The sequence below is a fragment of the Oryzias latipes genome, chromosome 22 (assembly GCF_002234675.1).
Source record: "Oryzias latipes chromosome 22, ASM223467v1".
NCBI lineage: Eukaryota > Metazoa > Chordata > Actinopteri > Beloniformes > Adrianichthyidae > Oryzias > Oryzias latipes.
Genome location: NC_019880.2, coordinates 8,124,433 through 8,137,006, shown reverse-complemented (window position 1 = coordinate 8,137,006; position 12,574 = coordinate 8,124,433). Strand labels below are relative to the sequence as shown.

At 38.4% G+C, this 12,574-nt stretch overlaps 1 protein-coding gene across 3 annotated transcripts; it reads left to right on the top strand.

The window, feature by feature from the left end:
• Positions 1–504: 504 nt before the first annotated feature.
• On the top strand, positions 505–12,495 carry LOC105356913 (thrombospondin-type laminin G domain and EAR repeat-containing protein-like). 3 transcript variants are annotated; one of them, XM_011490256.3, is made up of 13 exons: positions 509–928; positions 1,751–1,974; positions 4,881–5,224; positions 5,572–5,662; positions 5,754–5,910; positions 5,981–6,109; positions 6,183–6,253; positions 8,747–8,908; positions 8,987–9,194; positions 9,290–9,522; positions 11,474–11,652; positions 11,762–11,863; positions 12,062–12,495. In XM_011490256.3, exons 1-13 carry the CDS (start codon positions 850–852, stop codon positions 12,213–12,215), a joined length of 2,133 nt encoding a protein of 710 aa, XP_011488558.1. In that variant the 5' UTR covers positions 509–849; the 3' UTR covers positions 12,216–12,495. The 3 variants fall into 3 exon arrangements, with proteins under 3 accessions (XP_011488559.1, XP_020569067.1, XP_011488558.1); XM_020713408.2 differs by lacking the exon at positions 11,474–11,652 and having other exon boundaries at positions 506–928; positions 12,062–12,225; XM_011490257.2 differs by lacking the exons at positions 11,474–11,652; positions 11,762–11,863 and having other exon boundaries at positions 505–928.
• Positions 12,496–12,574: the final 79 nt, after the last annotated feature.

Here is a 12,574-nt window from a genome sequence, read left to right as displayed (position 1 = left end):
AAATATGCTGATTGGCGTTGGTTGAGACGCCTCAGTTTCTTGTGCCAACTTTGTGGCCATGGCAACCGGATCAACAAACTTAAACAACTGATGAATTTGTTTAGCGATTTGATGACCTTTACATGGCACCGGCTGGGGTAAAACAATTGAAATGCAGAAAGATAAATTCTCATTAGTTCATTTAAGTTTATACTTGAACACTAAATGAACAAATTATTGTCTTTTTCAAATGAATGAGGAGAGAATCCATATTTTAGACTCATTTTACTGCAGATTTCATGCACATACTTTGGCTTCTCAAGCAATAAACTCTGGGATAAAGATGAAAATGATAAACCCCAGCTCATATCCATCCATGCATTACCAGATCAAAGGTCACATGTGCTTTATTGTTTTTTGTTTTAATAAAGAAATGTAAAAAAGGCCCCACTGACAGACGTTTCCTACGCAGTCACTCTCAGATCCTGCGTCTGCCTGCCTATTAGTCAATTGGTGTGCTGTAAACATGAGCGTAGCACAGCCCTCAGGCAAATGTGCTGTCAGATTTATGGTGGAGGGAGGATGAATGACAGGCTGCTTAGTGATTTGCATGGCTCCGGTGTTTAAAAGGAGCTGCAGGTGCAGGAATCTCCTCATAGATGAGTGGATTTCTCTGAAGGACTCGCTCTACACATCTGCAGGGAAGAAGCAGAAGCCTGTCATCTGAGGTTTGGCCGGACATTTTTTATTTCTCCCCTGGATTTACATGCTGGACGATCTTTTATGTCATCACCTAAGAAAAAGGGATCAATGACAGCACCATGGAGACATTTTTATTAATTGTCAACTGAAACAACCAGTTTTGCCACAATGTCAACGCTGATATTTGGGTTGCTCCTTCTCCTGAGGGCCACTGATGCAGTCACCGGCACATGGAGACAGTGTAGAGGTATTGGACCCCTTTTTTTCCCCACCTTTACAGTGATGAACAGTTAATGATTATTCAGTGTATTGTTCATTCCATCCAAAACCTGGGAAACCCCTTCAGCTAAAATTCTTTTGGATAATTTCAACCGTCTGTGTCTGCATAGTGGGAGCGCTTGTCTAGGCCCTCCTGTTTGTCCCATTTTGACTTCAATTAACTTCCAAAAACAAGTGCAGACATTGGTTGCGGTTACACACATCTGAATGTTAGTGTACACAAGACGAATGTTTGTGTGATGCTGTCATCGATCTGTAAGTACTCAGAGTGCTCTCCCGTTGGTATTGTTTTCCAAAGGCTGTCTTATATTTTATGACAACCCCACCCAAATCACATTAAGCCACACTAGCTCCTGCAGTCATTCCTCCCAGGTTACAGGGAGGTAAAGGTTATTGGCATTTTGTGTCTACAGCCGAGGTTACAGTTTCCTTTTAAACAATAATGGAGTAACCTGATCTGATCTTCTCTCAAGTAAACACACCTAAAAATGTCATTGTTAAAAGTTGCTTGTAAATTCAAATTATAAGTGGTATTTTTGATAGGAATTTATTATTCATAAATCTGTTTCAGTTCAAATTCTCTGAGATTTTGCTCATTTCTCTGAGGTTCTAGTTTTTTGGAGGATCTGGTAGTTTCTTAGAGGTCCTCCTGGTTTTTCTAGGCTCACAGACATCTGTGTTGGATTTGAAAAATTCTTCAGAAGACATGAACTCTTCCTCAGGTCAGGGGGTGGTTTTTGTAGTCTTGCTTTTACAATTAACTAAAAAACTATGTGTCTATTTTCCACAGATGTCCTTCCTCTGGATCTTCTGTCTTTTGTTCTTGAGAGAGACACCTCCAGACTTGTCCCTGGGGTGCGCATTAAGGAGGCTGATGGGGCGAGGGGTGTGCATTTTGTGAGCCCCGACGTCTCCATGAGCTTTCCTCTCTCCCAGCTGCTGGTGAACTGTGACCTTTTCCCAAAGGAATTCTCTGTTGTTCTGACGCTGAAAGTCACTCGCACTGCAGCTAAGGTGAGTGCATCTCAGGAGTGCTGACTCCGTTCATTCCACGCTGTTCTATAAATCTCATGAAACTAATGATAGGTGTCAGTTTACCTTTACTACTTGTTTGGCTTGTCATTAAACCTATCATGCATGGATTTGGGGGCCGGAAAAATAGAAAATCCCTAAATGTATGTGGAGACTAAACATTCAACTCTGAAACTTTCATATTTTGTTTCAGTTATATTCTTGGTGGTTCAGTTCAGTTAATTTCAGTTTGTAGAAGATATGCACATAATAATAAAATAAAAACTTCAAATAAAATATTAATCACATCCATCCATGCATATAGTGGCACAGCAAAGGCCCTGGGTCCACACCTGGCTAGATCATTTCTGTGTGAAGTTTTTGCATATTCTCCCTGTGCATGCATGGATTTTTTTCTACTTCCTCCCACAGTCCAAAAACATGCTTAGGTTAATTGGTGATTCTACAATGCCCTAAGTGTGCATGTATGTGACTGTGTGGCTTTGCAATAGACGGGCAATCTGTCCCAGTAGCTGGGACAGGCTCCAGCAGACCCACGACCATCCATTTTTCTTTTGGGGTCTGTTGCTAGAGCCTTCTGCCCAACGTCTGAAGGGTGAAAGTTGGACACACACAGTTTGCCAATCCATTTCAGACCAACACAGAAACAGACAACCTCACACTCTTGCATTTACACTGAAGCAATAATTTAGAGCCACCAATTAACTTATGAAGCATGTTTTAGGACTGTGGGAGGAAGCTGGAGTGCCAGGAGTACACCCATGCATATAAAGGGAGAACATGCAAACTCCACACAGAGAGCACCCAGCTGGGATTCAAATCTTCCTTCTATGAGGCAAAAGTGCTAACCACTACACAACTGTACAGCTCGTAACCCTTGTGCTATCTTAGGCACTTTACCATTGGGAGTTGGGTCATCTAGACCCACTAGACAGTGCGCTGAATCTTTTTTCTTCAATGATTTGTGATCTTCACTGGTGTCCATGGGTTACATGAAATCGTTTCGTCAATGCAACGGTGGGGTCATCTAAGATAGCACAAGGGTTAATAATTCCATATGACCATAAACTACATTTATTAGTTTTATAAGAAAGGAATCCTTTCATTTTTCTTGAAATTTTGCCAGTCTTGCCCATTTTTCATGTGAAAAGGACAAGGACTTTTTTTAAAGAAGGGTTCCTACAAAATCTTTTTTGTGTGAAGTTTTTTTTTTTTTTTTAGTTAAATAAAAGTTTAAGTGGTAATTTCTTTACTTTTGGAATGACCAGATTTTGTTTTGTAAATTCTTTGCTTATTTTTTCTTCACATTTGGGAAAAAGTGGAAATCCAGATCCTGCACCAGCAACGTCTGATCAGCTAAGATTTCTGATGTTTACTTTGGTACAAGCTTAAAACAAGCCCTTTGAAAAAATAATTTTTTAAAAAATTTTCTCCTTTGTTATGGAGGTTGGACTTGAAGTGGTGCTGTCCCCTAAAAGTGACACACACCTCAACTCTGTCAATCTGTCTAATTGTCGCCGGCGGGGCCTATACATATACACATATTTTCCCACAAGGAGGAGTCATATGTTGCACAATTATACATTTTATTTTTTCATTGATGAGCCAAGTCAATCCTAACTTTTTAAAACTCTATCCAAGGAAAATTCTCATTGAATCATCTATGTTTTAACTAAATATTCTAATAGATAATGCATCCATTTGAATGGATCTTTGGGAAAATGACTGTAAACTTTGTTAAAGGTTTGATCATTTTGGTAAACTGAGTTTAAATCTTTGCCATGGTCCAAAGACACACACATTTATGCAGGGATAGCCTTGTTGGCTCTATAACTGCTCATCGATTCTCTTAACTTGAGTGCATTTGTCAGTCTAACCGTCAGCATCTGTGACACGCCTTTTCTCCATTGTCGCTACATGTTGCCGCACAGGTTTTCAATCAGGCCGAACAGAACTTTTCAAAAGTCTAATTGAATCGTTTCTTTTTCAACCCAATGTCTTCTCTCCCCCTTTACTTTGAACTAGAGAACAAAAGACAGTGGAGGAGGCTCAGTCAATAACCGAGCCAAGTTTCGACCATTTCAAGGGCTTCATCACCACAGGCCACATTTACTCATGGACATTGCACCTTTTTCATTTGTTTATTATTTTTCAATTTAGCTTAAATTTAGCTTTAAATGATATTCTGTACCTTTAAGACAGTGAATGTTGAATCTAAAGACTGACTCTCTGACAAGCATAGAAACGACCTAACAGTACCAATTTTATAGTTGTTCTACGTCACTACTTGACCTTACTGGTTGAGTTCATACAGTTTGAAATATCTTGACCAATGTTTTGTTTTTTTAAGGTTTTAACGCCAAAGTTTTTTCTTTCAATTGTTTCATAAAAATGTTCTAACTACCGGTACAGACATTTAAACTTGAGTTGTTCTGGCTTTAGATTTAATATAATGAGACGGCTGTGTTGCAGAGGTAGAGCAGTCAGTCTCTGATTGGAAGTTCACAGGTTTGGTTCCCACCTTGCTTGCCCATCTCTCGAAGTTTGAATGATGATCAAACTTTGAATGATCAAGAACATATACATGTCTGTAGAACGCTAGTAGAGCAATAATGGTTATTTTACAAACAATGACTGAGTAATGGCTGTTTATTTCTACAAAGAATTCTATAGGATTTTGGTTTCTTGGAGCCGGCAGATACTTCCTATTTGGAACGCAAGGGGGGAGGAGTCGCTCAGTCCGGTTCTCAGATACAGTCAATGGCAGACACTGAACCTGCAATCCTCAATTCAGAGATCACCCCCTCTATCTCTGCACCATGGCTAACTAAACCACTCAAATATCTGTGAACCTTAATGATCGTCTTCATTATCTTCTTTTCTCACAGAAAATTGAACATGTTTTTTCGTTGCTGGCACCGAAATACTTGAATAAAAGCAAACTTGAGGAGAAGGAAGAAGTTTCCGACACAAATGAAGGGTCAAGCTCAATTGAAAAGAAGCAGCTAATGGAGCTACAAGTCAAGAGGAATCCAGAACCCGGTGATGTCCTCCTGGGGCTGAAAATATCCCCAAAACGGCTGCACTTTCTCATGAAAGGTCCCTCTGATGCTGCAGAACAGTGGGTGTTTCGAGGTATTGGACTGGCTGACAACCAGTGGCACACTCTTGTGTTAGCTGTTGGGCAGCATCATGTGAGGCTCACGGTGGACTGCAGCTCTCCCATAGAAATGTAAGTTGTTTTTTTCACTCACATCTGTTTAAAACCACAATATCCTGCTGCTTCCCAACTGGATCCTTCAGTGTGATATAATGCTCTCAATCTGCTCTCTCCCTGAGGGTGTATGATAGTGATCTGACAGTAAGTGATCAACGGTTTTCAGTGGAAACTCCCTCTAGGACACTGAAGGGTGCAACATCTATAGCATTTATAGACATGAAATTGAAGTCTCATATTCTGGTACTTTATTAAAATTACACAACTCAAAATGCTTTGACTGCAGGGAATTTTGCGGCAGCTCATTTACGGAAGAAACATGCCGTACCTTAGCTATTTGAAATAATGCTCTTCTGTTTCAGTGTTCCCTCCAGGCCCTTTTCCTCAGACCTCAACATTCAGGGATCCAGATTCCACATTGGCAGCCGTGGAAGATGGAAGGGCTTGTTTTCTGTGAGATGCATTTTCAATTTAAAGCACAAATGTCGTTCCTGTTATCTGTGCTGTCCAGACTTTAATATTTTACCCGCCGACCCATTTGCAGGGTTTGCTGCGGCAGCTGGTTCTGGTGCCAGGTTCTGATGCCACCCATCAGATCTGCCCCTCTTCTGACCCTAGATTAGCTGCTCTGTCTGTGCCACCACTGCTCTTAGACCTGCCAGTCATGGGGAGGCAGAGGGATAGACATGCGGCTTCTGATGGTAATCTAATCAAGCTGATCAAAAGCGTATTTATTTTATGCGTATTTATGTGTTAATGATCCATCAACAGCTGACAAGCGAGTGTCGTTGGGTTCGGAGAGGACCTGCACGGAGATGCTGCAAGGCCAGCTGTGGTTCAATCAAGAAAAGAAAGGCCTGTACCTCTGCGATGGTTCAACATGGATTACTCTGTTGGAGGGTGAGAACCCTTCAACCTGAGCATATTTCTGTTCTGTTTACAGGATAATCTAACTGCTTTCTTGTGAATGTAGATCACAAACGGCTGGATTATTTGTTAGAAAATCAGGTCCTTGCCACAAGCTCAGAGACACATGATATAGAGGTATTTATCTGATTTTTTAATGCATTTTTTGAGTCTGGAATTGTTAACAGTTACATTTTTCTCTCATGTACACTTTCCTAGATATTTTTTTTATTAAAAAAAAAGAGAAAATTAAAAAAAGAACTATCTGATGGAATAAGTGATCTACCTTTCAAGAGAGTTCAGGGAAGTCTTTGATGACACATTAAAGAAAGCACAAGAACCCAAACAAAGTTTGTCAATCTCTCTTTAAGGGTGCAGAACTTGCCTATTCTTTTCCCTTTCTCTTAGCCCTGAAAACCAAAGATCAATCTTTTTACGGGCTTTTAAACTTAACTTGACAATTTTTGTTTGTATATTTTGGGTTGTGGCCAAAATTTAAAATAAAAATAAAAAGATCTCTATGATTAAATACCTTCCCTCTCTTTAGCATTTGTTTGCCAACAAACAGAAAATTAAAAATCGATATTTTTATTCCTATAAACAAGACAATGTGTGAGACAAAAAGGTAATCAAATCTAAAGCTCCTTTAGATGCATTTTGGTACATCAAAAAAGAGAAAGCCAGAAAGTTAGCATCCATCGCTACAGTTGTTTGGAAAGCTATGGAGGATTTTTTAGTTCTGACTATGTTTCAGGTTTTTACAATGGCAAACATCTCCAAACCAAGAAGCAGCCACCACCATGCTCAATAAAAGAAGTGTATAAATGATTCCTTAATGTCATGTAATTATGCCACATATAAGTCCTTTGACTCCTTCATGCTGCATGTTGCTAATTCACAATGTACCATTAAATCCAGCACTCCATTTAACTCAGCCTCACCTTGAACAGAAAAAAAACATTTAATATTACATTTTATATAACTGGAAATAAAGTCAGGCATGAAGAGGTTGATATTTGAATATTCCAGGACTTCCACTCCACTTTTGTAAACAATATTACTAATAGTACTATAAGTTGATTCACAGCAGAAGCACAAGAACCCGGTGGGCAATACAAAAAAAAGTTTTGGGTGTCAAAGTTTGGGGCACCCTGTTGATGCTACAGTTAAGCAATTAAACCCTGTTGAGAGAAACACAACAGCTGAAGTGCCAGTCAAAAACACACTTACAAAAAAAGGAAACTATTCAGCAGTTGGTTTGTATTTTAAACATTTCTTTTTAAAGGTCCCTAAAGTTTTGGTGCTGGCAGAAACACGAGTGTTACACAGCAAAACCATGAATCACAATGTCACTGACCATTCAAAAAAATATAAAAAATGAAAAAACTTTGAAAGAAAATGAGAAGCATCTGCTGAGTGTAATGAATCCTGCTTAAAATTTGTATTGCACCTATTAGAAATGAATAAATAAGAAATAGAAACAATAATAGAGGGAAAACTAATGAAGGTCCCTTTATTAATGCAAGTTAATGCATAATTAAGCATGAATTAACCTATACATATATATATATTTTTTTTTTACTATGCATTACTAAGTATATTATTTAATGCATTAGTTAGTAGTTAGCTAGTGTTTATTATTCAACTTTATTTATTGCATTACAAAGAATTGTTAAGTTTTCCTATGCAAATGCAAAGTGTTATGCATGCATCAACAACCTCTATTTTATTTTAGATGTTAACCCTTAACAATGTCTGAAGTAATCATTCACTATGCTCATTAAGTAAGGTTGAACAAACTGTAGATAAGAACTATTTAATGGGATAAATAATACTATTAGTAAGACAAAAATAATGAACAACAGTAACTGTTAACACCTTATTTAGTGGGTAGTTAAAGGTTAATTATGGTTTAACTAACATCAATATTTCGAATCAATAATTAAATGTTACCCTAATAGATAATAATAATTTTGAAATATTTGTAAACAAACAAACAAACAAACAAACAAACAAACAAACAAACAAACAAACGAGTACACTGCAGACATATTTGAGGACAATATGATTGTGCACTGCTCTAAATAAAAATTCACGCATTTTCCAGCCTCAAGCCCAAAACCTTCGATCTGACCCCATTTTTTTCTGATGAGAAAAGCATGTCAGGTTTAAAGCCACAGAAAGAAAAAAAACCGGAACGTCATATTATTTTAGGAAACTTTTAAAGGACCCTGACATCAGAAATATGGATTTTGGCCTTGGAAAGTGTTTTAGTTTGACATTTTACTGCATAGTTGAGAAAGCCTTTAGCTAGAATTGGAATTCAGTAAATCTGTGCTTTCTGGAAAATGCCTGTCAGTAATTTATAAATATATTTATTTTGTGCACTTTTATAACACATTTTTGTGGGTGTTAAGCTCAGTTTAGCCATTTTGAGTTGTACTATTGTTTGCAATGCTAGTCTGTGCTGTAGGGGATTTGTTTAGACTACAAAATTGACAGATTTTGGTTTTGAGTCATAATAAATTGAGTCTTTTTTACCACACGAAGCAGGGCCATTAAGTTCTTTTGCATCTCTGCACTGTTTTATTCCAATTTTTAGTTCACTGTCATACTTTCTCTGATATTCAGGTATTCCAGCTACCTGGGATGGGTCTGATGGCCGCCATGGCTCACCGGTCTCCATCCTACGGCTCAGCTGTATATCTGTGGACCTCCTCAGGCTTCCGGCTCTATCAGAATATCAGCACTCATGGAGCTCTGGCTTGGAGACATTTTAACCTGGGCAAGAAGGTCTAACCAATTATTGTAAGGGGGACTGCTTCTCAGTCAAAGCGTAACCTCAACCACTCTCTTGTTGTTTTGTTGTAGACATTCCTTGTGGTATCCAACTCTGAGACCGGATCAGAGAAACGATCAAGCAAAGATTCAGGGGCCGACTATTCCGTAGTTTACAAGTGGAGCAAAAAAAGAAAGCGGTTTGTGTCATTCCAGACTTTGCAGACCTACTGTGCAAGAGACTGGGAGGCATTTTACATCAATCATAACACATATCTTGCTGTGGCCAATCACAGATGGGGTAAAAATGGAATTTCTCACATGGTTTCTACTTTCATAGACCCAGACATCATAAATAACTGACTCAATCCTTCCATTTACGGATTTGTCTTTCAGGCGACAACAACCACACCATAGAAAGTGTGATTTACAAGTGGAACAAATCGACAAAGTCTTTTGAAATTTACCAGATGATCCCAACTTCAGGGGCCTACGACTGGGAGTTCTTCAGTGTTGGTCCGTACCACTTCCTTGTGGTGGCAAACGCTTTTGATGGAGTAACCACTTCTGTAGACTCTGTCATCTACATTTGGATTGATGGGAGGTTCCAGGTGTTCCAGAAAATTAAGGTTTGTGGTGAAAACACTGGCAAAGAAACGATTTAACTAGCTTAGGGAACTGCCTGGAAAGTCTAAGACAGTCCGTCATCCAAGACAACAGCGCAGTGGAAATCTGGAAGCTGTTTAAGGTTTTAGAATGCAGCCTTATGCTCCAGTGTTTTCATATCCATTCACATTCTCACCATCTAAGCTTTGATTTGCTGTGATGAGATCATAATCTCGCAAATGAGTAGGAAAAACAATCCTAAATGTGCTGATGTGATAAAAGGAAAGACATGTGAAGTGAGGAAGAAGTCTATAAATGAATTCAAGGCTGGTTTATAAATAGACCGTGTGGTTTGGCATGATTTTTTTGAGCGGTGACAGCGCTTTGTAATTGGTAGTGAATCATTTTACATTTGAATCTTGCTCCGTTGAGAAAGGACGATGACACATTGATTGCCGTGTTAGGAAACGGTCGGAGAACAGGGGAATTCCACTGATAGATATAAAGACTTAGAAAAGCACCTCAAGGCAACTGGAAATAAATTAGGCAAAATCATCAAAGGAGGGAAGAAAATCCAGATGTTTTACACCTTTTAGCCAAGTGAGCCATGACATGACACAAAACAATACCAGTCTGTCTAATGGATAACTATTATTACATTTCAGTTCAAACACTAATACATCTTAAACCTCATTCTATTATAAATACTTTACACGGTCTTGTTTTAATGTGTAAAATTTGTCTCCAGAAAAAAGTGTCAATGGCTCAAGAAAAGATTACCGGTAGTTCTAAAAAAATTCATCCTATCCTCAAAAAATGTGTTCTTTTTTTCTCCTAAATATTATACATTAGACAAAAACTGCTTTTGGAAGCAAACAGCATAATTTCATGTTCATGATTGCCATGAAAATATCTCTTAGTTTTAAAGATGCAGTTAGAGAATTAGTAGAAAATTCATTTAAAGACTTGCTCCAATCATCCTTTGATCTATTTCCAAAGCGTTCCCAGTGATGTTTATTTATGATTATGCCATTTGTAGTCAAAATAATAAAATAAAAAACCTGTCATTTTCTAGGACATAGTTTCTGCAGAACAGCAGGAGTTCATTTGAAATTAACCTCTGAGTTGTTGGTTGGACTTTGGCGTGGAGCAACCTCAACCCCCTTCCCATCACCTATAACTAAGAGTTATCTGTTTACACAGTGTCTCAATGGCTTACACCCCCAAACTTACTTTATTGGTGCAACAAAAATGGCAAGCAAAATTGGTGTCACAAGAACAGGCAGATAGCTGGATCCAAATGCAGCAGGTTTATTAGCTCAGCTAAAAGTCCACAAAGCTTAATCAGGGTCAGGCAGGCAGGAGCCGATAACAGCCATAAGTTCATGGAGAGACAGGGTGGTCAAAATCCAGGCGAGTGTCTGTGCAGGCGGCAGGCAAACAGGGACAGAAGACCAGTTCCAGGTATAACACTCAGCAAAGTGGCAAAAACAATACTTCACACTGAGCTGAGCTTAGTGCAGAGCTTAAGTATGCGGTGGTTAATTGAGTGAATGAGGGTCAGTTTTGCAGCATCCAGGAAGTGTGGTTAGAACTCTGGAGACAGTTCCTGCTGGCGACCAGAGGGGGAGACAGAGTTCTGACTTCTGACAAATGGAGTTCGAATGAGGAAGGCTTTTTTCATCTGCTCCTGATTCACAGCAATTTAAATAAATGAATACACAAAAATACAATTTTGAGCTTAGTTTTCTTTCATCTTAAGTTCATGTTCAAGATAACATTTGAAATGTCAAGTGTTCAGTGATGCAGTCTTAGTATGATGCACAGGAATGTTTGCTTTATCTGCAGGGTCTGTAACATTGTCTTTGCATGACAAGCTGAAGTGGACCACACAGAAAACTCCACCTGAAGTGCATTTTTCTGCTGGTTGATAGACTGACAATCTCTTGATTTAGTTTTTTTCTGTTATCTTAGACATTCTGTGCCACAGACTGGGAAATGTTTCAGATTGGTAGCAGAGTTTTCTTGGTTGTGGCCAACGGGTACAGACTCTCTGGTAGTGGACCAAGTCAGTACACCATTAACTCAACCATCTATGAGTTGGACATTGGTGGACAACTGTTTGTCCGCTTCCAGGACATTGTCACCTATAGGTAACCAGCTTAAGATGGAAAAGAAAAGAAGTATATGTACCTGTGGAAACAGATCATTTTTCTCTTTTTAAAAGATGTTCAGCACTTATCATCACATTTCTCTTTTCAGTGCTGTAGATTGGGAATTCTTCAGCCTCGGGGAGGAACATTTTTTGGTTGTTGCAAATTCTTTCAATGGAGAATCCTACTCTCTCAACAGCATTCTCTATAGGTATTTAACTTGTCAGCAACCCCTCTCCCTGTATGTATCCTCCCCAAAAACAGCCCTTGTTGCCAAGTGAAACCTGAAAAACAAAAACTCATATTTCTATACATTTTTATGATATGCAATCAAATAAGATCTACCTGATTAACAGCTATCAATACTATAGTGATGTGATTCCTCTTTGATTTTTTTGTCTGTTTTTAGGTGGCAGGGATATGAAGGATTTGTTCCAGTTCATTGGCTTCCCACGATTGGATGCAGTGACTGGGAATTCTTTACCTATCAAGGAGAGTCGTATCTAATCTACTCAAGTGCAAAAACCCCACTTTCTAAAGTTTTCAAGCTAAAAACCTACTGAAATAAAAATGCTTCTTTCTTCATGCTAAACATTTCACCATTTAACAAAACCATAGCATTAAGATATTTTGTTTCTAGTACATTAAAGTCTTTCCTCTTGTGTTTACCCTCTATTACAATCTATGTGTGAAATTTACTGTGCAATATTTCTTACGTTTGCTTTATCTAGTAGGTTTTTCTCTACTAATGTTTCTGTTTATCTTCCTGTAATTACATTAATGTAAATTAAAACTATCTTTAAATTATAAATATTCTATTAAACTTCAAGATTTATTTGAGTAGCTCCTCTGTTACCAACTTATTTTATTTGGTTACATTTCTTTCAGAATATTCTATAGAAAAGAAAATTATGCTTCCACT

Excerpts from the sequence above, each read along its gene's own strand:
- LOC105356913 (XM_011490256.3), top strand. The coding sequence starts at position 850 with ATGTCAACGCTGATATTTGGGTTGCTCCTTCTCCTGAGGGCCACTGAT. Across the intron at positions 9,523-11,473 it reads AGGTGTTCCAGAAAATTAAG|ACATTCTGTGCCACAGACTG; the intron begins GTTTGTGGTGAA and ends CTGTTATCTTAG. Across the intron at positions 11,653-11,761 it reads CAGGACATTGTCACCTATAG|TGCTGTAGATTGGGAATTCT; the intron begins GTAACCAGCTTA and ends TTCTCTTTTCAG.